Raw genomic sequence first — 26,911 nt, 5'->3', positions numbered from 1 at the left:
GGGGAACTCCAGGAGCTGCCACTCCCCGCGGGTGCCGCGGTCCGCCGGGCGCGGGCTGGGCGAGGGGCGGCCGGTGCCGGGCTCGAACCGGCACAGCGCGCCCTCACTGCTGCCTGCAGCCTCACCCGGGCGAGCGAGCGCCCAGTGCCTCACGAACCCCTCACCCCTCGCGTCAGGAACCCCTCGCTCCTCGTCTCAGGAACCTCTTGCCTCAGGAACCCCTCATCGCTCTCTTCAGGAAGCCCTCCCCTCAGGAACCCACATCACTCGCCTCAGGAACGTCTTGCCTCAGGAACCCCTCCCCTCAGGAACACCCCATCCCTCGCCTCAGGAATCCCTCACTTCGGTTCCCCCACAGGAAAGGCTCGCTTGGTGCCAGGGGAATGGGAAGGAGTCGCTGTCCCCTCACCTTTGTGCAGGTCCGTGATCTCCCAGCTGCAGCAGGGCCATGTCAGCCCAGGAAGGAGGGAAAGGTGAGTGTGGTGGCTGCTAATGCATCTGCACGGCCATTCCCTCTTCCCAGGCCTTCACACTTAGAGGCCATCACTTTCCGGCAGGTTGGTCTTCTCCATTAACTTGCCACCTATGTCAGTGAATGCAGTGTAATGAGCCCCAGTGATAAAATCTAGGCCTCCTTGCTCCAAGAGCATCAGCCCATCCCGCTTGAAATGAAAGGGAAGCACTTAATGTTTATTCATTGATTCTGGTGGAACTATGTGCTTTTCAAGCGAAAAATATGAGATACTCCCAATCAACTGAATCATCAATCCATGGGCAAATACCTAAAGAGATAAAAAGTGCTCATCCATCATAGCTGGGAGTAGCATGTTAATGGAGATGGAATTTATTTACTCCCAGAAAGCATTCCTGGTTAACCCCAACTTGCTATCTCTTTAGCAATTAGTGTTGTCATGCTTGTGAAGCACAGCTGAGGGGTTCCGATTGGTGCAATACACAATTACTGTCCTCAAAATGGTTCTCATGAAACACCTCAGACTGATAAACACACAATATGCCTGACAAAATAAAAAAGGGAAATTAATTAAAGAGTGAGTGGTGTAACACTCCATAACCTCTGGCCAAATGCATGCCAGTGCATAGCTTTGCCATCTGTGACTATCACTACCATAACTTTGTTTTACTTTTATTCCTCTGGATACCATTCATTGGGATGTCTTCTCACCAAACATGGAGAGGTTTTTGCTGAAGGGTCATAACTGGCTGTTTTGCAAGAAGGCAAAACATGAAAGCATGCAAAACAGGAGTTAGGAGCAATGAGAATCATCTCTGTGAGTTAAGGTGGTGGGACATGGTCTCATTCCCCATTCCTCCTGGGTATCTTGGATGCCTCGTGACTTGTTCCTAATGAAGATATATCTGGAGGAGCAGCAAACTCCACAAGCTCCAGGGAGCTGCTCCAGGCACTTGTGGTGCCAGACACCTGAGCTTAGAGCAGGGAGATTGCCCATCCTGTGTTCTCAATGCGCTCCCTCTGCTAGAAGAAGAAACATTTCAATATTGATAGTGAGAAACACTGTGTACAAACCAAACCAATAATTTTGATCCCAAGCCACAGCAAGGCTGTAAGACCATGGACCATGGACCATGACCTTTCACTTGCCACAAGAGTCCAAGTTACAAACTCTCCCAAATGTATCTGCAGTTCTTCCATGTCCATGAGCCTCCACAGCACTGTCATAAGAAATGGTGCCTGATACTATCCTACGTGACAGCTTGCTATTGAGCTTGCCACCTCTTTTCCCAAGTATTTTTCTCAGCCCTTTATGAGAAGCTACCAAGGAAAAGGCATAAAGGAGAGCTGAGAGAAGAGGATACTCCAATTTGCAAAAGGCAGGGGATGGGAAAGGGGGAAAGGGGGTCACAGTTAGAAGGTGAAGGGAACCTCTGAGGTGCCCTGGTTGCAGGAAGCAGCGCAGAGTTACAGGGTCAATACAAAGATGTGTGTAACAACGTGCATATGCTGGGATCTAGGAGTTCCAGGGGATTCAAAATTGTGCCAGAGTGATCTTTGAACAACAGAGTTAAGGATAAATAAGAGGATTTTTTAACTATGGGTGAAACTTGCAGAAGCCTGGAGAAAAGGAAGTTCATAATGTCTTCACTCTGTTCCTAGGTAGAAATAGTAGAATGGTTAACAACAATGTAGGAAAGCAGAAGAACTCAATAACTATTCCTGGTCTGTTTTTGAGGAAGAGCCACATGATACACAAATATCTGATGATGATGATGATGATGATGATGATGATGATGATGATGAAGAAATACATTCCATTAATGATGATGATGATGATGATGATGATGATGATGATGATGATGATGATGATGATGATGATGATGATGATGATGATGATGATGATGATGATGAAGAAATACATTCCATTACAACAAGCACTGAGGAGGATGTTAAACGAAGCTAATGAAGTTGGCTATCAGCAGATCCAGGTAACTTGCATCCAAAAGTTTTAAAAGCACTGGCACAGAGTATCTTTAGACCATTAATGTTGATTTTCAATAAATCTTGGAACACTGTTAAAGTTTCAGAGGACTGGATGAAATATTGTACCCATATTTTAAAAGGGTAAACAAGGAGACCAAGGTAATTTCAACCTGCCAGACGGACAAGAATTCTGGGTAATAAAATGGGACATTATCTACATTACTTGATTGAAAAAGAATTAAAGAGTGGAAACACAATAACTGCAAATTAATGTGGAAAATAAATCTTGCAAAAATAATTTGATTTTTTAAATGGCATTACAAGTTTGGTTGATGAAGGTAAGTAGGCCTGCAAAATATTTGTCCTGGTAACTTGCAGCATTTTAATTAAGAAGCCAAAATGATACCGACTCATCACAGCACTTATTAAACTGTTGAGACTCTAACTAACTGACAGTTACAAAGTGGGAAAACAAAAAGTCATCATCAAATAATGTGTTTCTGCATCCTATGGCAATTAGTTCTAAATTGCATTGTATTGATATTAATGGTTTTAAGAAGAACATAAAATCATCACTTAAAGAGTTTGCCAGTGATGTAAGCAATAGGGATTAATAAATAACAAGTCATGCTGCAAAGTAGCTGAGACAGCTTGATAACAAGTAATGTGCATTTCTGTACAGCCAAATGTAAAAACATGCATCAAGGAATAGAGGGAGTGATTATAGGATGAGAGAATTTGTGCTTTTACAAGTTAATGCTCAAAAACCTCGAGAATCATCACATATAATCAGGAGAAAATAAGCAGGTGGTGTGGTGCTGTAGCCAAGAGGATAATGCAATCCCTGGGTTTATAAACAGGAGAATATAGAAAGAGGTCTCTATTTTTCTGGTACTAATCCCACTGCTCCTGAAGTCTGATACCCAAATTCCTTAATTTCTTAATAGAAGCTGAAAAAGAGATGGCTCAGAGAAGATCAATAAGAATGATTTAGACTGAAAGTGAAAAGGTTCAATCTATTTCAGTGTCAAGAAAGAAGGTGAAGGGGTGACTCAATCACAGGTTTTAAGGACCTTCAAGATTCAGTGAGTGTATGCAAATGTGTTCATCTTCCTGTGAGGTCTTCTACCAGGGAATGTAATTAATCACCAGGACAGTTTAGGACAGGACAAGCTGGATTTCCCAGCATTGGGAATGTCAAAATCAGGCGGTCGTAAAAACTTAATTTTGACAGAAGCAGGAGTTCAGTCCTGTAAGTCTGCTCCCTGGGAAGTAGAACTCTGTCTGTAGCTGTGGATTCTGGCTGCTTGTCTATGCAGAAGCTGATTTCCTGGGGCACTAAGAAGTAACAACCTGTCATCCTTTTCAGCATCATCTGACACAGCTCATGTGCTGCTCAGCACATGATGGGAGCAGCCGTGGGGATGGCAGTGTTTACAATGGTTCAAGGGATGGGTGGACTCCTTCACAGAAGGCAAAGCCTTTGAAGCATATTGCATACCAAGATAACTCTTCTCACTCAGGAAGCCTGAGACATGCATTGCTGGAAGCTGGGAGGACACTCCTGACAAGTGTGACTATATGATTATCCTGCTACTAAACTTCCTCTGGCATCTGCTTCTGGCCACTGTCATAGACAGCACATTGATCTTGTGCAAAGCAGTCTCTCAGATCCGCCCCAAAGCTGACCCACTCCTGATCTCTGAAAAGTGCAGTTGGAAATTTAGTGTGAGCAGAGAATAGATGCTTGATAACATGCATTGCACAGGAGAGGGCAAGAACCAGTGGAGACAACAAGAATTCTCAATATTAGAAGGTTAAAGGCTGACTTGGGTAGGGGATTGTACACAAGGCTCTGCACGTCTCCAAAATCTGTCACTGAAGCATTCAGGAGTCTCTTGGTCTGATCTGGTACCATCAAAAAACTGGAAAACTTTGCAGCAAAATGTTCATTACTTTCCCAAAGTAGTTCCTGATACAAGTGCTCAGCCTTCTACTGATATGCAAGATCTCGAGTAGGAAAGGCATGTGCTGTGAGCCTAAGTGTCCAAACCTCTTGAGTGACTGAAGCTTTTATTCACAGTTCCATGGAAGAAAATGTTGGCTTTTTTCTGCACAGTTGCTAATAACTGCCTGCATGCCACACTTTGACAGAAACAATACTCTAAGTATTCATTACTAATGCCGTTCCTAGTGAAGGGCTTAGTGATCATTTAACCAGTTTTTGTTGTAAAATAAACGCCCTCGCTAATAACACCCTTGGAAAGAGGCGAGCAGACAGCGCTGCCGATTGCAGTGCTGTGGCTTTGCCCTCTAGTGGCTGAGGGACTGGCCCAGCTCCGGTGGTGTCTGTCTTAATACGTTTTGATTGCGTCATCAGCCTTGAATCTTTGATTTTTCTAAATTCTGTGCGGTCTTCATCCATTAAACTCAAGTACTACCTGCACCAGAACAATGTGAATCAATAAAATCCTTGGCTTAAGATTCTCAGAATCCTATATTAAGGTTAACTCAGTATTAGTGAGTCATACGATAAAGCCACTAATACATGGGCACTTAATTAATCTATGATGCATTTTCCACCAGATAGGACTTAATCTCTTGGAAGGAAAAAGGCCTGCTAGGTCATCATGTCATTGTGTGAGTCAGTTTCGAGTCATTCCATGCTCAATACCTGTCCTTACTTTGTCCAGTTTCAATTTTAAATGTGCCATGTATCCTTAGAAGTTAAGGAAAAAAAAAAGTGTGGTAATCCTTTTCAACAGTAAACTCATTATGCATTTGAAAGGGATATAACTTCTTTACTGTCTATGCTGGCTAAATCTTGAACATCCATCGGTTTTCTGTCCATACTCCAGGCACTGACCTGGAGTCTCTAAGAGATCTGTGTCCATATCTGTTTTAAACCTCTATGGGAGCTTGAGCAAGGGCTTTGGACTTCAAGGACATCTCAGATTTTTCTCTTCCTCTTCCTCTGGCATCCATTTTAGATTATTTTTTTTTTACACCAAACTTCATAAGGAAATAGCACTTATTCAATTAAATTGTCTTTCTTTTCCCTTCCCTCTTTCCTGTATCTTTAAGATCTCTTGGCCAATTTCTGCCACAGCTGAAAAAGTGGTAAGTCTCAAAAGAAATTTAGTTCTTAGAATTTTTTGTGTCAATCCATGGCCAGAGACAGAGGGGCTGATGCAAAGCAAGTCCAACTCTGCTGGTCCATACTCAGTGTGACAGCAGGCAGCCTGTCAGTCAGTGCCCTGGCCTTGCAGAGAATGTGGAGGGAGCTGAAGTCATTGTGGCAGCAGGGTCATCCTGCTCATGGCAGGGCTGAGATTAGTGCAAGCAAGAGATGAGAGGGTGAAGACACAAATCCATAATGCAAACTCACTCATACTCACAGGACAACTCTTCAAGGGTTGTTATTTGGACTCAGTATTTGAGTGTGAGATGTGATACTCAGGTAATTTGAAAGGCTCTGCTAAGCAAGAAGTCAAATTACAGGATTTAGTTGTTCCAATAAACAACTGGATCATTTAATTCTTATTGTTTATTTTGTTATTCATCCGTATTTAGAAGTCCTGGCAATGCTTAAGTACCTTTTTGATTACATTCCTGTTCTGGCCAGAAGCTGGAAGTGGCTTTAGTGAATACTCATGGGGCTCATGTATTTGTGAGGCTATTCCAGATGAACATGTCTGTAAAAACCTGCCAGGATCTGGAATCGGGAGAAACAGGTTCTTGTTCGACTCTTTGCTGCCTTGCTGAGTGACATTTAACCCCCATGTTCCCCTCTCCCTGTGTGCAGTAAAAGTAGTTATATCTACAGCATGAGTAAGTTTTCCATAAGTCCTTAGGAAGGTCTGTGAAACCACTTTGAGAGTCTCTAATGGGAAAGGTTATTATGATGATTACCTGAAAAGCCATCATTTGAAAGATATGAAATCACCACCTAAATATGTGCTTTCTGGTTCAGAGACAAAAATGAATAGGAGTTTGAGACATTGACTCCATCTACAGAAATTCATCTCCCTAAAATGCTGCCAGATATGTATTTTCCATTTGAAGGTCTGAAAGTAATTTACAAATAGTTGAAACCTGCTAGTCACCCTGTGAGGATTAATACCTGCTCATTATCACTCAAAAAATGCATTTAAGGGTTTGGCCTGGAATTGTAGAACTCCTGATTTTACAACTTATCCCCTGTATATTGGGATGTCCCTGGGATGTGCTATTAATTTCCTCACTCATATAAAACTCTGCTAAGGCTGATAGTACTCCAGGAATATTGTTGGAGCTGTGCCAGAGGATGGTGGATACTAGGAGAACTGAGATTCTCACTGTTTGGATAAAAGTCATAATTCATGCCAGTTTGGTCTAAAAAAACCTTCCTCCAGTGTGATGTATTGGTGAGGAGGGAGGGCCCAGCACAACTCTATAAAGAAGTGTCTCACAACTTCTATAAAGGAGTTTCAGAGCTGTTGACAGTCCTACACGCTTTTCCATATGCACCACCAAAATTTCTACACTTCACAGCCAATAGGAAGCACAGTGGTGAAGAACAGGTGATTTTTAAACTGAGTGTCTCCAACCTAGACCAAAAAAAGGCCCTACAATGGAGCTTAGAAGCTCACAAATAACACCTCAGGCATTTGTGTGGGCTTCAGTGAACATGCTTGGGACACTCACTCCTAGAAGCAAGGCTTATGCAATGTGTTGGCTGGGAGCAAACCTCATCAGACACTGGCAGAGAGGAATTCCATCAGCAAACAGCAGCACAGAGGATGTTTTCTGGAGGATTTTTGCATGACTGTTTTTGTGAACAGAACCCACTCCCTTGAATGTCAGTGCTTCAGACGCAAGGAAAATTCTAAGGATGAAAGAATTTTAGAGAAACACTACAATTCAAACTTGACTTGATTTTAATTACAGACAGTGGAAAATAAAACTGTTGCAAATTGAAAAATCACATCAACATCAGTATTATTAAATAACTCACTATTATGACTTTTGAAGTGATATCTTTTGATGTGTCTTTTCTTTCGTTTCTTCCAGCATAACTATATTCTATGACCAAAAAAGCTGTCAGAATTTTTTACAGATTCAGTACACAAATTAAATAAATCTGTTCATCATTGTACTTATATAGAGACACATTTTACACATGAAGAAAAACATCTAATAATTTTAAATCCTGTTTTAGTCTGTGATTTCTTGTAAAAGTGAGTTCCAGGCCCATAATTGTCGCACTTTAAAAGTATTTTCTTCCAGCAGATGTTAATGCTCTACTACACAATTTAACTTAATACCCTTTATTTATCTCATATAGGAAAATTGTTCTCTGTATAACCCTCAATTCTGTTTATTTCTGCTATGTACCTCCTTTTCCTTCTTCTGTAAAGATTATGTTTTCAATTTATCTTTAAATCTCAAGTTTCCCTGCATCTTTATATGGTGTCATTTTCAGCTTTTAATTCCTCAGTTCTACCCCCATTGACAGGGTGAGGGTTATGGGCAGAGCTGAGGGGGCTGTGTCACTGAGTTAGAGAAGCTCTGCTGTTCTGTGGTTGTGTGGAAGGCACCCAAATAGAAATCGAAGTCCAAGGTAGGAACAAAGACAAAACCAACAGATGAAGGTGAGAAACTGCTACATCTGACTCCTTGTATAGCGTGTGCTGCTGGAGCACAGCAAACAGGGATGCATCCCATCTCTGTGCCTCACAGGCAGGGCTGTGCAGCCCTGGGGCCTGGAGGGGAATGCTATAATAGCATTTTTTTCTCATTATTTCTTTCTCCAATTCCTCTAGATCCACAGGTCTGTGAACCTGAGGGAGGAGAGGGAAAGCTGCTGGTCTCAGTAGGAGAAGGGAGGATGCAGAGAGAAGGAGCCCAGTGACTGCTGGGGCAAAGGAAGGCAGAGGACGAGGGACAGCAGGAGCAGTGAGGACACACATCTTCCATGAAGCTCGCAGTTTCTATTTGAGGTAGGAAATATGTTTCAGATAAAGTTTTCAGTCCAAGTGTAGCATTGTCAACTTGTCTATGATCATGCAGCTACATATTTCCAGTCTGGTTTGTTTTGTTGTTTGAGGGGCCTTTTTTTTTTTTTTTTTTTTTGAGGATGTAAGTAAACAAAAGTATAAACCTTCATCTACAGTACCTTTTTTTTCCTTTTCAATGCTTATGTGAAGGGTTTGATCTAATATGTATATATGAGTTTATTCTTTAGGTCTTTGTAGATTCAAAGGAAGAGATGAGTTTTCTTTAGGGAGGAACTGAAACTTGAAAGGAAGTGATAGATGTCGTTGGCTCATTGTTATCTTAAGCATTTCCCTTCTTTGTTGCACTGGAGATAGATGAATAGCTGCTATGCATGGACATACATGACTCTCAAGCTCTGGTTAATGAATTTTGGTAATTAAATCATTCATGGTGTGATTGAGTCAAACTCCAGCAAAAGGATTTTATTCTTGAAAGAATCTGGCAGGCATCATTTTCGCAACACTTCCTTGGCTTATCTGCTGTTGGCATCTTGGTCTTTTCCTCCCTAATGCTCCTCAATGAAAACGGGAGCAGTGGGCATCAAAACCACCATCCTTTGTGCACAGAATATTTGAAGCTGTCTCTCAAAGGAGAAAGGCTCCCACACCTGTGCTGCAGATTGCAGGCTTATCTTTGTTTCTGAAATAATTCAGGAATATGTTGCTCAAATTCAACCCCACTTGACTGAGGCAACTGGTGACTGCTGTAGGGGAGGGCCAAAACCAGCTGCCACTGCTGAGGGCACGGGGAGGGAAGGCAGCCACTGCAGTAGCTTTCAGCAGCAGGTGGCTGTCAGTCAGCCACATATAGCCCTAAAATTCTTCATAGGGTTATTTCTCCCCTGTCAGAACTGCCACAGGGAACACAGTGCTCATACCTCAGGGAAAAAGTGTGATGGGGGCAGGTAAAGAATGGTTAAAAACATGGGCTGCTGCTTTACATGGGCTCCTGCTTTCATCAGTTCTTCAAGTGGTGAAATGGTTCACATACACACACAAAGCTTTAAGCACACCCTGAAGTATTTAAGGCATTTACGAAAATCCAAAGCATCTTGTTCATTTCAATTACTTCTCCACCCACATTCCTCATTGAATTAAAGGATATCCTACACACTCTTTTGTTTCACTTATTCCCCAAAGATTGTTTCATCGTACACCAAGCAAGGATCTTCAGCATATTCATAGTAACGTCTCAGTCACGGCATTCAGCATTATGATGTTCCTGGCACAAGGGATGTTATTAAAGGATTGAATAGATGGCAGATTTCCCCAGGGCAGCACATCAGAAAATGGACATCAAAAGAACCTGGCTCAAAATGCAGTGGGTATTACAGGCTCCTGACAAATCCCACTCATTTCTGAACAGTAACACTGTCAGGTTGTGTTAGGGACTTGTCCATCCTGGAATACCTACATAAAACTGTTTGCTTAATGAGTAAAAGCACTCCCATTTTCAATACCCACCCTTCTAGTTGAAGACAGCATAATCTTCATTAGTCAAAAGTACTGTGGGCCCAAATCCAAATACAATCTTACTGAAATAATTACCAGCATCCCAAGGTTAAGGCTCTGTAGCCATCAAAATTACCTTTTTCTCCCACCATTTTTCATGAACCCACCTGGATTGCCCTAGAAACCCTGAATGTGTGAGTCTCTTTTACAGGACATGTAGGTTGTCACATATTACAAGTCATCTTCACAGACCCTGACAGGATAACAGGCCACAGTCTGTGACAGGAAATTTTAAAAATTTCTATTTCCTTTTTCACCAAGAACTGGTTGGAATTTATTTTCTTAAAGCTATTTCAAACCATGAGTAACAATTCCTGAGCAGGCACTGAGGAAGGAGAAGCACATATACTGACATGATGTCACCACCTGAATTATTCTGCTGAGATATAAAAATAGTTTGGAAGGCAGCATGGCCAAAATTACTATATCATTTAATTACAACCTGCTTTCATGACAGGCCATCAGTTAATTAAGAGTGTCAAAATGCTGAATTGCCTCCAGCTTCTACATGCTTTGCAAATGACATGGAAGTCATCTTTTTAAATAGCAACAGCTTAACTGAAAATGTAGAACCCATAGTGAAATGCTTTGAAAAATGAGGCAGTCAACTGAGCTGACCTGAAATTCCCCACGCCATAAATTCACTAGGGAAGACAGTTATAACCCATTTAATTTACTCTCTGAAGATCATATTCACATGACATCAAAACTATTTTTCTGAAATTGATATAATTTTGAAGTGTTATAAAACAGGAGCCTGAAGTGACTGCTCTGTGCAGGTACACACAGGGCCTGGCTCCAGCACCAGCACTTTCCTCCAGGCTGCTACAATACAGGCAACTGTAAAGCAGGAAAAGGCTTAGAAAAAAGGGTTTTTCCTTTAGAAATAAGTCACCTTCACTGATTCTCGGGTACTATACATGACATGAAAGAAAATTATCTGTAAAGGGAATAATGTTGCTATAAACTTAGAAAATGAAGGAATTGGTTTACGCATTTGTTATATCTGATACCAATTCCCTTATTCTCTTTATAGAGTTATTTTTATTAAACAAATGATTTTGCATGAATTATATAACAGTTGTATATAAATTGTAGCAAAACAAAAAAAAGGAATAAAGTGAAAAGCAGTCTGGATAGAAAGGTCATGTTTCCAAGCACCCATGTGCAGAAAGAAGCCAAACATCTTGAAACTGAAACAAAAACAGAGCAGTCCCTCTCCCTCATTGCCCCTTTGGCAACGAGGGGGTTCTTTCATTGGACAGACAGAAAAATATTGTTTGCTGGCTGGATTTTTCTTTTCTCCCAAGGAAAATGAGTGCTTCACACTGGGAAAAAAACCTGATGAGCAAACATCTCCCCCTATAGTTTGCAAGAAGCTGAGCATCTAAAAATAATAACTAAAATCCTGTCTCTTGGCTGAATAAGGCAGCCAAGCCAAAACTGAGCCAGAACTTTATGAAGAATGGCAACATGGAAGTGGATGCTATAGGAGAGTGTTTGAATAAAAAGTATGAGGCTACAAGAAAGAAATCTGATAATTCAGAAGAATTGTGGTAGGCTCATGGTTTCATGACTGTGGCAGTGTCCAAACGATTAACAAATTCAGGCTTGGGGAAGACAGACTGAATTTCAATATAATTTACGTGAATTATATTCACGTGTGGGAGTAAGGGGAGTGCATTAGGCCTGTAATATATGCAATAGGCAAAGAACTTCAAACACTAGAAAGAACTGAATGTGCTTTCTAAATTGACTTCAAAGTGCTCCCTACTACTAAAGACTTTGATTGAGAAAAGATTTGAGCTTGGTAAAAATGCCATTTAATTTAACAGGCCATAAAAATGAAAGCTGACCAGTAAACAAGAATGCTTTGCCAGATGACAACTGGCAAATGCAACTTTCACAGAATGGTGATTATTCAACTATTTTATGTCTGTTTCAAAGGCAGTATGTGTGGGATGGATCCTGTCATCCATGCCATCATGCTGGGACATTGCTGCTGTTTCTGTAAGGAAGAAGCACTGAGCCCTGTAACTAGATTTTACTGCCATTCACAACTACTGAAAACCAGCTGCCATTAATTTTACAATCCCCATGGAGGTTTAAGGTAAAGGGACATCTTTTATTCAGTGTTTTTACAGAGAACAGTCTAACAAAGGAATTAGTATCCAGCAAGGCCCATTACACAATACAGTGATGTAACATTAATGGAACATTGTGTTCTCCCCTGAGCACTCACGTTCTGTGTTGGACAGGCAATCCCTGGGGTCCAAGCATTAGCCCAGCAGTGGCTGGGATGGCACTGGCTCCAGCCCCTTCCCCTAATGGTGGAAAATATCCCATTGCAGTTGCAGTTGTACAAGCTTAGCAAATGCTTCACATACCAGCCTGTGCTGGCCTCCTTATTCATGGAAACATACTTAAAATTCCCATTTGCCAGGTGTGGTGTTAGACATGGACTGGACAAGTCTAGAATCCTGCAGACACTGGGATGTGGCAAGGGGGATGAAACTGATGATGATCTTTAAGGTCCCCTCAAAATCATCATAATTTCTTACAGATATTAAGTCACAAAAATTGAGTGTAAGGAACAATAGTGTCACTGGTTTTATGTAAAGATCTCCTGACTAAATACAACCAGTAAGCATTCTAGGGAGGCATGCCCACTTCCCACTGGTTCATTTCTCTTTCACTAGTCCACATGAGGGTGAAAAAGACCCTCATGTCTTTTTCAAACAAACAACAAAAAAATCTGAAACACATGTGCTCATTTGGATCATGTCATTTATTGAGTCAGCAGTGATGGCAAACGGGGAATCAATCGGCCTTACCGTCACGGGCAAACCCCACCACCAAATGCCACGGAAGTGCACACACACTCCTCTGCTTGTCCCATGACCTCCATGGCTCTGCTGGAACCTTCCTGTTCTCCTGGCACTGCTTTGCCTTCTCAGCAGTGTAGCAACTCCCTGCTCAAGCAAAAAGACATGGCTTCACTGGGTGTAATTAAGCCTATAAAAAAACCACCTCGGGCTTATTTATGCCTTGCTAAATCACAAGATTGAGATTTTGTGGAGTGCTGTGAGTCAGACACTTGGGAAGGCCTGACCAGCTATTTCCTCAACATCTCAGTGAGAGATGTCTCTGTGTTGTTCATGTTTGTACCTCAACAGTCAGTCAGATGAATGCTTTGAGTTTGCTAAAAAAAGGCTGGTACCCCATTTCAAAGTGCCAGAACCCGTGCAAACAATTTTGACTATGATACAGAACTAAATAGGGCACAGTAAATAACAGCACATACATCAAGAAGCTCCACTCTTGGGGGAGAGAGTGAGGGTGAAAAAGAAAAATGTTCTTTGGCATCTCTGACATCTGTATTATTTTGCTTTTATCAAACCAGAGAGACATTCCAAATATAAAACTTGCAACAGGAATACTTAAATATGGTAGGAACAACTGTTAAAACTTGTTTTTATTGTGCAAGTAGACCAATGCATGTAATTCCTCCTGCAGTAATTTTTCATGGGGCAGGAGTAATTGAGGACAAGTATTTTATCACCTCTCTCTTATTTTGGCTTATCTAAGTGTTAAGATAAAAGGGCAAAAATCGAACCATGGCACATCTCATACAAATTTTAACACAGATTAATGTCTCAACAGAGAAACTAATAAAAAGAATTGCTCACCATATTTATTCAATGCAAGTGTATTCTTGTTCTGAGTAGTCACTACTTTCCTTTTTTCTTTTCCAATAAATACTGGCCATCCTGAACCATAATGAACATGAGGACCTGAGCAGTTTGAAAGTATGAGCACACTGTGATGGCAGTCAAATTCAGTAGTCCTGTCTCTCAGACAGTATCACAGCTATATAGAAAGGAAGATGACAGAAGTGCAGTCACACAAAAGCAAACTCAATGGGTGAACATTCCTGATGATGCTACCGTGAGCCATTGAGGAAATGGAGGTATAGGCCACCTAAACCTTTTATTACAGTTTACTGCAAATCCATGAGGTGCTTGTGCAGATTAAAACCAGTAAGACTGTGTGCATTTTTCATGGAAGAGTTTCCATCAGTTAAGATGCTAATGATGTTTGTCTGCTTGTAGCCAAAGAACAAGCAAGCTTGTTCAAAGAATTCACCAGGTTCTTAGCGAGCCAGACTGCACTATAAAAATCCCCTATAATTTACAAAATCATCAGGATAGAACATGTATTCCACTAGAAACAATAGCTAGATTATCCCTTCAAATCTGACTATAGCCTTTAAAAGAAAAAAGAGTGTCTGGAATATTTTTATGGAAAACCTATTTCAAGGTTCTCAAGAGAACTGAGCTGGAAAAATCACCGTGTAATGGGATAAACTATTACAATTTCAGGGCTGCAAGTGGCCAACATGATTTCTCAGTGCACACTGCCAATGAAAGCAACCCTGTAACTCAAAGGGCAGGAGAAGAGTTAGAGGCAATAATATCCCTATGTTCAAAAGTTAATAATTTACAACAACACTGAAATCATGCTGCTGAAAGGTGATATAGTAAAAACTAGAAAATAACACATCCCCTGTTTTTCAGAAGACTGACATCACTTCTGTATCAAAATAGAAGGAAGCTTCAGCAAATTGCCCAAATATCCATCAGGAGATCGTGAGAAAACCTGATGTCTTTCAGTCAAACTGTGGAAGAAGGCTGTGGGAAATTAGGACATACAGGGAAGAAATCCTTATTCAAAGTAAAAATTATTTTAGGCTGTATTTGCATTCTTTCAGAAACATGCAAAATGTCACTAATTACAAATGTCAATCACAGAGCAGGCCAAGTCTCCAGCAATAGAGCAAAGGTTTCAAAATGAACAGAGCAGGAATTCAGTTGCATTGTTACTCCCTGGAGATTATAGCAATGCTGTAAGCAAACTAGAGTTACTTTCAATTCAACAGCATGTATCAGAAACCATTTGGAACTAGATCTTGTCACAAAAATGGAAATTCCATATTAAATATCTCAGTAAATTTAAAAGTGATTTTCAGTGAACAAGAACCATGAAACATCAAACATCAAAACTTCAGCAGCTTGCCCCAGTAAATCCCTGTTCTCCTAGAAGGAGACATGCAGGACAGGCTCACAGGGAAGGCTGTGCAGCTGTGGAGCAGTGGGGTGGCTGGGGCAGAGGGCAGTGAGGACATGCTGGGCTGCCCATAGTGCAGGCAAAGTGAACTGGACAGAATCCCTATTTCACAACAAAAAATTTAGAAACAAACTGCAAGTTAGAGGGTCTGACAACATCATCACCCAAGGCTTCAATATGGCCAATGCTCCCCTCTTCCCAAACTCGGTGTGACCCTGGCAGCAGCAGCAGGACAAGCTGCCCTGCAGTGTCTTGCCAAGCCCCAGCAGCAGCAGGGCTCAAAGGCCAGCTCAGCACACCTGGGAGGCTGCTTTGCTGCTGGCCATCCCCACCCAGCCTGCCTGCAAACACTTCCCTCTTAGGGATTAACCTTTATCTCCCAGAAATTTCAAGCTCAGTGGCAGGTGGTGAGGCAAAGGTGACAAGATGGGCTCCTGTAGCCTCAGAGCAAACTGGTCCAGCTGACCTCAGGCATCAGTTTGGGAAAGCAAAGGAAGGGGAAGCCTTGCTCTGTTGGCAGAGATCAGTGAAAGCTTTTCAGGGAACTTCACTCTTGGTGTGCAAAGGTCTGGCATCCTGCTGACATCTGCTGGGATTTTACATCTTCACTTACCTATGTCAGGCAATAATTTGCATTGCTTGGAAATTTCCAGCTTCATACATGGCCTCAAAATGAGATCTGATGTTCTCAAAATGTTGTTTGCGCCACACTTCCCAATGTCTGTAGAGAGCTGGTCTCACAGCACTGGCTCTTCTTTATCAGCTAAGTTGCATTAGACAGAATCTAAAAATACATTAAATACTTTCTAATATTACTTTTTGACATAAGCAGTTACTATAGCTGCAACAAGGATGTTGCAAGAAAATGCATGAGGTTACATAACTCTTTTTATTCAGCAGGGATATGTGCACTGAAAGGTCAAAAGGCCTTGGAATAAGGTTTTTTTGTTTCTATGTTTGCCTTAGCGTTCATACTTTAACAAAAATATCACAAACAACTTCAAGACCTCAAATGAGCAGTTGATCTCCTTTTACTTCAAAGAGGAAACTAATTTAGCTTAGCTACAAAAATCTACCTGCAATGCAAAATTCAAGGAATGCTGTCTAATATGTGAGAATCTGACAGATAACAACTGACAAAAACGCAGCGTCTGAGCAAGCTGGGGGTCTGTTGCTTAGTGAGAGGGAGTTCAACAGCCCAGAGAACCCACCAAATACTATGTTATTTATCACACAGAAGTAGCTTTTTATACCAATTGCACAGAGATGTAGCTCACTCCTCTCAAGAAACATCCTGTTTGGTATTCATTAACTTACAAAGCACATAGAGGAAGCAGAGCAGTATTCCTGAAATAAAGGCAAACCAAGGCCCTGGAAAATGTACAAGTCTGTTTTTTCTTGTCCAGTAACAGTGGTGGATGTGAAATGAAAGCTCCAATAACCCTGCTCTAGATACCAACCCAAGCTTCTACCCAAATATACCAAGACTACCAATTTTAGAAATAGTGTCTTCTCTTGCTCCCCAAATCCTTGATACTGCAGCCCTCAGGTTTCTGAATAAATCCATTAAGTTCTTCAGTGTCTGGAAACTGGTCTTTAAAAGGGAGGGATTAAAAAAATTATTTAATGGGGAAGCAGTTAAAGGGAAATAACCATTCCCTGCACTTGTGCTGTCACTTCTGTGAAGCTGCTATGGCTGCTGTTCTGATAAGCTTCTCTTCTGCACTTCATTTGCTCAAGTACAAAACGGGGATCATTGAATTAGTGAAATCTGGATCCCCAGAATAAAGACTACTCACTTTGTTGAATAAACTAGTACTGCCTTTGAATAATATGAGCAGACTGATCTTCGGTGCTAGTGGAAGAATTCACTCACTCACCTTCAGCTAAGGGGCCCTTTGCTCAGCCCTCTGTAAATTCCTACTGCTCAGAGCTGCAGGGGTTCTGATTCCAAGGAACCTCAGGAGGATCCCTCCTAGACCTTCCTCAGTAGAGTGTCTCATATATAGTACAGCCTTACTGTGCCTTTATGGCTTCCTCAGTTCCTTCCTGCTAACAAATACACTGGTCAATCAACCCACTGCTCACTAATTAAATCAGCTGTAGGACCTCCAGGGCTCATTTTGTACACACCAAATCCAAAACATTATTTGTGAAGATCCTGGCAGAAGGGAGCTCATAGCAACTCCTAGTTCCCATGGAAAGTTGACAAATATGAGCAAGTTATCAACATATTTCCACAGCAGTTCTAAATTCATCCTTATCATTCCTGTGCACTCTTCAAGTATTGCTATATAACAAAAGCTAAAAATAAAACATCCAAGGTCTGTATTGTGCATTAAACATCCCTTTTATATTAACTCTTTCCACCCTACAAACATTCCCAGCTGTAAATTCACTTTGTTCTCCAGCTCTCCATGGGAAATCCATGCACCCAGCCCCACTGCCTGTACTGTAACCCCAGCATCCATTACACACAAGCATTTCTCTTTCACAAAGAAAATTACGAAAAAAATTGAAAGTTTTTCCAGACTTCTCTCCTGCCTCAGAGAAGCCAGCCAGACCCAGGTTTCCCAGCCATGAACTAGGGAACTACAAAAGTGCACTAGCAGCCAGGGCAGGACAGTGTTTGCTGTCTCACACATTTGCCCATTCTTTGATTTTCATTGGTCGAGCTTGGACTTCCTCACATACAATCCAGCAGACATTTCCATTTCCTTTCTGCTCCATCTCTCTACTTTCCAATCACTGCTAAGTTATTTAACATGTCAGTAGCATTAGCAGTATCTTTAATACATCAGCAGAGTTAAGTAGTGAGCAAGTTAGCACAAAGGACTACAGAAGTATGGTGGTTACCATGCTTCAAGCCAAGCAAAGAACAACTTAGTGTTCACCATTATGAGGGGAGTTTTTATTTACCAATGCTCCCCAAAACTATTTTTAGTAACCTTGCATTTCCATCAGCATGTACAAAGACTGTTTGTGTTATACCATGAATAAATACAAAAGAAAAAGAGCTTTTCCCACAACAGCCTTTATGGGCTACTTTTAATTAAAATCAGTTTAATGATTGATAAGCTCTAGTATTTCCAGCAGCAAATCATAAGTGGTTGACTGTTTCCAGAGACAGTGAAAAAAACTGAAGATAATATAACTACATAAGCTAGCATAGTTAGTTGGTTTACTGGTTGTCAACACAGGAAAAATTTGAGGGTTTAACATGTAAATTCAAGAGCAAAAACGAAATCAGTATTTTGTAGAAATCAGAAAGTTCAGCTATGTAAACTGAGGGAATCATTGTTTCCGAGACCTACTTTTAGTCTCTCACAAAATTATTTTTGACATACCTCCTACATGAATGAACAAGCAGGAATTTTCAGTATCTGATTAGTATTTAGGAAGGGGACGTCCCATGTATCAATTCTGTACAGTTGCTACCTGGAAAGGTTATTCACTTTGCCTCTTAAGCAAACGGAGGAACACTGCAAATCCCTGTGGCCTCATGTCCTTCCTTTGCTCCCTGGGCTCCCAGAGGCAGCAGAAGGCAATTCCATGTGCCTGAGGACACATTTGTGGAGACATCTCCTCCTTATAAACAGAACAAATCATCTGCAGCTGATCAGCCATACAACAAACGAAAGTTTCTTTCCACAGCACAGAGAAAATACGAGTGAGTATAGGGAGTGTGAAATCCTAGAGCTCTAACAGGACCCTCCCTAGCCCCATGTCTTCCTTGGTCACTCTCACCAAGAATGCAGTGCAGTCTCAAACAGCTGCTGCATCCACCTGCTTTCCTCAGCCAGTGCTGGTGGGAGGAGCAGACAACACACAGGAGGGAGCATTTCCTCTTTTGTACTGTTATTTTATTTTGTAGTAAGATCCACGTAGTATATAAAATATAACAGGAAAAACTGAACGAAGCCTAGAAAATGAACCGAGGAGTTCAGCTGCCAAACCACCACAGCTCTACTTCCCTGGGTTCATGAAGTCTCCAGAACTCATGGACTGTTTGCTTGTAGTATTACAGTTCTCTAGCATATGAGCCTACACCAAAAGCTGATATGTTCCAATTAAGCCATAGTTAAGTGACAGATGTAGAGGAAAAAAAAAAAAACAAAGTGGCTTTTGTAAGCCACAGCTGCCCTTGACAGAGGTTACAATGATGTCTAACTATACTGTAATGCACATTACACCAAGAACCTTGAAAGAGCCTCTGAGAAAATGGCTTCACATTAAGCATTTTAAAGAAAGGTCATAAATACTGCACTGTACCAACAGTACCTCCCAATGTTCTCCTCATGCCTGAGGAGCATTTGTGTTTTGTAAGAAGCTACTACATAGATGACACCAAACCTAGAGGTAGGTTATAGGCCAAGGTAAGTTACAGGCAAAAAAAAAAAAAAAAAAAAAAAAAAAAAAAAAAAAAATCCCTTTAGAGCTAGTCACTGCACAGACTGCCCAGCAGGAAGCAAGGCAAAGTGTCAACAACTCTTTCCTCCCACCCTAAACATTGTTCACACAGTGCATTTAGTTCCTAGTGCCCTAAGAATGAGAGTGGATCATCAGCTGCTAGTAACTGCAGTCATGCCAAGAGAACAGCTTGAAGTTATTCAAGCAAAAACCTGTTACTGTGCAAAAGTGGTGCACTGGACTGTTACCAACCAGACCTCCAAGCTTAGGAAGTGACCCGACAGTAGAGAACCGAGGTGTTTTTCTTTTGACTGGGAAATACTTTAGTAACCAACAGGAGAACATACTGCTAAGTCTACATGGAAGGAGTCAAATATCAGCTTGTATCAAAACTTCAGAGACAAAAAAAAAAAAATTGGAAAAAGTTTAAAAAAGCACTTTGATGAGACCAAGTTTTTAAAAAGTTACTGTACCAAGCAAGCTGCTAAAACAGCTCGTGTCCCCTAAATCCTGGGATCAACACAAGGTTGATAACAAATATGTGTACATTGAGAAACACACCTGCAAGTACAACAGTTACAGCAAATTAACCCCAAGTTTTAATGGTGTAATTCCTTCAGGTCACAAAATGTGGACAAAACGTTAATCTTAACTCCCTCTGTGCACTATTTGGTGATAATCAAAGTAATGATGCTGAAGATTCTTTTTATTTCTACTTCCAAAGGAAAAGGGTAAATGGTTAAATATGTGTTCTCCAATTTGTTCTCCACTATACGTACACCCACACACATACACACACCCCTTAAACTGCACTGACATTTCTTTTTGACCAAAAGAGTAGATCCTGGGAGTAAGTGCAAAATGCAAAATCAACTGACAGAAAATGCTGAACAAACAGCATCATAAAAATACAAAATATTTATATTACTGAACTATTAACAGATGATGTTCTCTGTTTCTTTAAAACTTTGGAACCACATAGCTGATTTCTTAAATCTAGTCCATGCCAGCTTCCAGAACTATTAATGTTTTAGTTAGCTTCATTCTTTGATGCTTCATCAAAATTTTCTACGAGATCTGAAAAAGATGAAGATATTTAATACAGTAATGCCCAGTAAGATTACCTTTGTAAGTTTAATGAAAATGCATATAATTACAGGAAAGGTTAAGTAATACTTAATAACACTTGGAGAAACCATTTCTTTATGGGCGGATTTCAAAGGGCTTTAGAAAATACTGTTTGTTTAAACGTACACAAAGAACTAGAAATGCAGAAACACTCCAACAGTGAAAATTCTAACATTAGGTGATTAAGAGCTGATTTTCAAAGGTGCTCTACTAGCTGCAGTTGAGTTTTGAGCATCAGCATTCTTTAAAGAATGCCTGCCATTTTAGAGAATTGAATTTTATACAAGGTCACAAAGAAATAAACCAGTGCCAAGGCAGAAGGAATTCAATCTCTGGTCATGTTGTTTTAGCTAACACACCACCCCAAAGGATACAGTGGAATGTGGTTATTGATAAAATAGTTATTCACTGACAAATAAAGAACTTAGCATATTTATTTCCAGACACACTGACATAAGTCCTTTTTCTTCTGCTACAGAAATAAAAATTCTAACTCCAGACCCTGATACAAAAACCACCTGGTAACTATGCCAATTATGTCATTTTGCAGTCCTAAACCCCTGTTTGGATATTTATATACCTGTTCAACCTCACTGAAACTACTTTAACCTAGTTTCACTCAATAATTAAGGTAGTTGCACAAGGTAATCTCTTTTTCAAAAGCTGAAATCCAAGTAATATTTTAATGCTGTCCTATATAAGAAACCTCCTTCAGCAAGTGAGGAGTATGATCACATCAAAAGCTACACATTTACATGAATGAATTAAAATATTTTTATCTTAAGTGGACATAAAAGTCTGTATGTGCCTACCTGGGACATCATCATCTTCTTCATCAATATCTTCAGATTTTGGTGCTTTACTATCCAACACTATAAAAAGAAATTTGGTGCTGAGTTCTCATAATACAGAATCAGGGACACTCACACAACAAAATAAAAACCATACATGTGAAAAAAGCAAGCACTTCCCCAATCCCCAGTAGTGACAAACACACAAATGACCAGGTACTGAGAGTTAACAGCATGACCAAAAGGTTTCCTTGGGGACATTCTGACAGCAAAGCATTAGCAGAGCCATTTTCAGATGCTATGGAGTATTCATAAAGAGTTTGGAAAAGATCAAATTATACAGAAAACCCCCAGCATGACTCAATCTTTTAAGTGAAGTCCCACATTTCAATGCAACAATAATATGGCACCAACCAGTGACCAACACATCATTTGATTCAAATATGCTTATGATGATCCATCTCTCTAAATTTTAGAAGATATTTTATGCATTACTAAAGAAGAAAAACAAGCCCTTTATTTTCACTTAAACTCTGAACAAGAATGTTGGAGAAATTAAAACTGATTTTAAAGGAATAACTGTGTGTTGAAAACATTAGAACAGGTGATGTATATTCCATTCCAAACACAGACAACTGCAACACATCCAACAACAGTAATCTTAATGGCCGTAACAGTCTAACTAGAACTGTACCTAATCATTTTTAAAAATTACAGTAATAGTTATACCACATACACCCTTCCCCCCATGCTCCCAAGGTTTTAAAATTAATAGAAAATAAAGAATCATATGCATAACTGTGATTGGTTATTTTTTAGTTTTCCATTAAAACTTTGATTTTTAACTAGTTTTTTTTTTAAGCCTTGGTTGGATTCCAAAGTGAATTGTAGAGCAGAAGAACATATTTCTTCTTCTACAACTGCAATAGAAATTTGTTTTGTATGAGCAAAGAAAACAGAACAGATTCCCTGATAAAAAGAACTGGTTGTGTTTTTCCAAGTAAAAACTTGCTTTCCCCTGAGCATTCTGCCATACACAGCTGTACACTGGCTATCATAGCATGCCAGACTTATATATTTCTTTTAAATCAGGGCCTGCCTATGTAATCTTGAATCAACAAAGAGAAAAAGAAAGTTCTTCCCCCACCCTCTTCTTCCACAACAGTGGCAAATAAATAAAAGCACACACACACTTCTGACTTTTTAAGTCCCATGCTGTTGTTAAATTTGGGTTAAAACTTTCAATAGTTCATATGTCCTTTAAGTCAGCTAGGAAAGATTCCAAAAAGACTTACCTTGTCTTGGGAATTGTTCAGCTAACTTCCTGAGACTTGTTAAGCTGTCAGCACCAAGCTGGCTTAAGATGCCTGGAAGCATTTCTGTGATCGGTTTAGCCTCTGCATGACCAGTAATTGCAAAAGTGTTGGCAGAGAGGGAAGCTTGAACCTTGGGGTTGTTGAAGTGAATAACTGTTCCATCATCTTTTATCATGTTCACCTGTTTAAATATATTAATAACATTGACCTAAGTGTTGTAGCATCTTGTTACATAAGCATAATAACTAAAATCTAGATTTGAAATACCAAAATTACAGAACTAGCACTCATCCTAAAGAACAGTATAACCATGATAAAAGCACCTGGAATTAACACCATCTAAATTCAAAGCTCCAACCTTGCCACATGAGGCTAAGCCATTGCCTTTCACAGGTGCCTGTGTCACCTACCAGGAGAATGTTCCTGCTTCTTCCCAGCTGGCACAGGCACAGGACTCACACCCGGCTCAGGGCAGGGATGCACACACAGCTCTGGGGGATCAGGTACCAACTGCACTGGAACAGACTTCCAGTACCTCCCCAATAATTCCACAAGGGCTCAGAAGACTAAGGACACTCCCAGTGATCCTGCTCTCCTTCCCTGGCCTTCTGAATCACCATGAATTCTACCTTACAGCCAGTGTAGTGGCCTGCGTTAGAAAGCTGAAAAGCTTTTTCTTCTAGGCACGGATAAACTATTGCACAAAAAATAATTGTCTGACCAGAGGAAGAGAGTTCTACCCATCCAACACAACAGTGGTATTAAACTGACATGAAAAAATTATTAAGCAATGTTTTTAAGTTACAGGGAGAAAAGAGGGATTCAGAACTGAAGATGAGATCTAAAATACAAAAACATCTAAGTTCTCAGTCCTCACACAGCAGCAGAGATCCAAATATGTTTTGAACAGGAAATCCAGGTGTGTTGCTTTCCTGCAAAACTAAGCAATATCCTGTCCTTTGCCCATGGGGAAATGGTAAAGGCTTCAAGCACAGTTATCCTGTTACTTAAGAGCCTCTTTCAAAATGACACAAATGTGTTACTCATGCTTGACTCAACACGACTCTTCTAGCTGCACGAAGCTTACCAAGGTCAACCTGCGTTCACTTGAATAAAACATTCCACAATTATGTCTCTTGCTATCAAGGTAGAAACATTTTGCATCATCTTCCTACACTGAGATATTTAAATTCTTTAATAACTGTGTCTGAATAAAGATCCTGTGCTCTGTGCACAAAAAAAACCCCCTGAACATACACTAAGAAGAACTGTGTCTTTCTTTAGTTCATATAGCTCTGCTTATTTGTATTAAGCTTAAGAAAACAAACAAACTGAACTCTTTCTGTAACAGAGGTCTGAAAACTTACAGGCAAACCTCACTGAATCTACATTTGCCTTTGGAAGGGAAGAATGCACTTAAGAGACTTCTGCATGCACCTTGCAATCCTGCTTCAATTAATTAATCACAGATTAAATACTGCACTTCTTTAACCAAGCAGTACAAGTACTACAGGCACACTGAGCTCACGATGGAGAAACCTCCTCCTCTTCCCATGCATGAGGGTCACTCCCTACACTGTTCTGGAAAACATGTTTTATTAATACATGTAAATTAGAGGTATTCAAGGAACATCTGAAACTTTCACATTCCCACTTACATTAACACAGAAGCTGCTTCTGTAGAGTCTCTGCAGTGCCTTAAAAAACATTTCCTGGAACTACTGCAAACAATTCCAGCAATTTTTGTGTAGTAAAAGGTCCTAATTTTGATAATACAGACTCAAGTTCTTACTCAAGGCGTTTCTAAACTTTCCTTCATAAACTGCAACACGCTTGCTCTAGATGTGCCTGCACAGTCCATGTACATTTACTGCTCTTCTCTTTAGAGGAAACTCACAGAAGAATGAAGTTTTGTTCTGCAATGAATGCTGACACACACAGCACAGAGCTTACTACCTCCACCACACACTGCCTGGCCAGCAGAACCTTCACCTTTCCTTCTCCAGGCACATACACATTTATGCCAATGAGGCAATGATACATCAAACAATGTTACCTCTCAATAACCCGATCTCTGTGGTTTTGCTTGGAAGATAAAACTGTTGTCAAAACCCCAAAAAACCCCACCACACCACCACCAAAACAATAGAGTGAATTTAATTTCAAACAGGAAACACTTATGTTTTCACCCTACCTCTTCAATGCCAGCAATGTTATTTACAGCCAGTTTTTTGAGGGAACTCTGAAGTTTTTTGTCATCAGCTGTAGCTGTTCTGTGCACCACCTTCTTCTTTCTGCGAGCTGTTCCCTGGGAAGAATGAAGAGACAACAGTCAGCCCTACTCAAAGATCTCACAACAGTAACTGCAAAAGTCAGGGCACAGTCTGAGCAACATCTTTCAAGTTATGAGACATTTCTGTAGACAAAAACACTTCTTATCTCCCTTTACCTACAGCTTTGGCCATCACTCCCAATTTTAAGTTTTTTCTTAAGCATAAAGACCAAAGAAACACCAAACAGCAGCATATTTTCCCTTCCACTAACCTAGACTATAAAAACACTACTTAATATTAAGCAATACATAACGAAGTTTTCCCAAGATATTTTTTCCAAAACAAAGCACAAATACAGTGATTTAAATAGCCCCACTTTGGCAACCAAGTCATTAACACTTTCAGTGTTCCACAGACAGCAATTTTTGAATTCCTGATTTGCAAACTTTTGTACAATCATCCCTATGACAGGGGATGAGCACCCACACTGAACAAACCACATGCCTTTTTATTGGTCACATTAACTACCCACTAGAGCTCAGAGAAAAGAAACAGCTCAGTGCACAGCCAGTGCCTGGAGCAGGCACAAAGAAGAAAATCCCCAGCAGGAAGACCATAAAGGCAGAACTGAAACACCCAACAGGTGAGATTAGCTGGAGCTTTCACAGGTCACAACAAGTCATTGAATTAAAACAATGCTTGCACACTGGAAACTGCTCATCCAGCCACTGTGAACTGAAAGAAACTTGCATTTCAGGTAGCTGCACTATAGGCCAGATCACACAAAACCTGTATCTAGTCAAGCCTGAGCATAATTTTTTTCTTCTCTTTCTATGAACTTCAGCCTATGCTTTCAAAAGCATCTCTGATGGTTTTCTTACCTTTCCTCCTATTCGGACCTGCGCTTGAAGCTTGGCCAGTTTTTCTTGGTTCATAGTGCTACGTCTAAAGAGCAAAAACAACTTCAACTTCACATTAAAACAGTAACAAAAAAAGTCACAGTCCATTTTAAGAGTACTTTTACAATTGCAGCAGGTTTTTCAAACTTCTAAAACATCACCCAAAACAGTGTTGTCAAACAAACACACAAAACCAGAGCTTTAAAACCATCCCACCTAAGCAATCCACAGTGGTCCTGCAGTAGGAAGGACCCACATTTAGCTAAAGTATCTGTGCCACGATGAGGCACAGACTCCACAGGACATTTCATTCTGCATCAGGCCGAGGTACTCATTTCCAGGATGCCAGTTTACTGCTGGAAGTATTAAACTGAATTACTGGCTCTAACCAGATCCAAACCAGCACATACACCACAACTGGGTCTGGGAAAACATCTTATCTTTACGAGGATCCAGGAACACAGTCACCACTAAACTACCTGGGACAGTTTTCATATAATGAATCTATGATACTTATGACTAATAAGCGAGATCCAAACTCTGCGAAGTTCGTGTATGGACATATTTACTACATGAACTTCTGGTAGCTTTTCATCCAATACAGTGACTGGGAAGTTTGTCCAGTGCTTCTACCACGGGTCAAGTGGGACCTTTAAAGACTAAAAGCCCTGAAAATCCATAATGGGAGAAAAAACGCCTCAAGCCTCCCAGCAAAAGGAATGTGTTTCGCTGCTCTGCCCCAGCGAGTCACCAGTGATCCCCGGAAATCTCGGCATGCGCTTTGTGCCGGGAACGGCCGGGGCAAGAGCGGGAGCGGGGCAGGGAGCGGCGCACGGAGAGACCCCGCGGGCGGCGGGAGAAGGGGCTCAAGCTGGCTCGCTGGCCAGCCCCAGACCACGGGGAGCGGGAGGGGAACGCGGCTCATCCCTCAGGAGCCCGAGTACCGCGGTCCCACGGGA

The 26,911-nt window shown here is 40.8% G+C and overlaps 1 protein-coding gene across 1 annotated transcript in view; it reads right to left on the bottom strand.

The window, feature by feature from the left end:
* Positions 1 to 18,173: 18,173 nt before the first annotated feature.
* Positions 18,174 to 26,911, bottom strand: part of BTF3L4 (basic transcription factor 3 like 4) — an 8,919-nt gene continuing 181 nt past the window's right edge. Inside the window, exons 2-6 of the mRNA XM_031058585.1 lie at positions 25,935 to 26,002; positions 24,975 to 25,088; positions 22,760 to 22,961; positions 21,486 to 21,545; positions 18,174 to 20,622 (exon numbers count right to left, since the gene is read on the bottom strand). Coding sequence (XP_030914445.1) covers positions 20,576 to 20,622; positions 21,486 to 21,545; positions 22,760 to 22,961; positions 24,975 to 25,088; positions 25,935 to 25,988 — 477 coding nt within the window. The 5' untranslated portion in view covers positions 25,989 to 26,002 and the 3' untranslated portion in view covers positions 18,174 to 20,575. The remainder of the gene's footprint in view (positions 20,623 to 21,485; positions 21,546 to 22,759; positions 22,962 to 24,974; positions 25,089 to 25,934; positions 26,003 to 26,911) is intronic.

Source organism: Geospiza fortis, unplaced genomic scaffold (assembly GCF_000277835.1).
Source record: "Geospiza fortis unplaced genomic scaffold, GeoFor_1.0 scaffold396, whole genome shotgun sequence".
NCBI classification, from domain to species: Eukaryota; Metazoa; Chordata; class Aves; order Passeriformes; family Thraupidae; genus Geospiza; species Geospiza fortis.
This window is presented reverse-complemented; position numbering and strand designations above follow the sequence as displayed.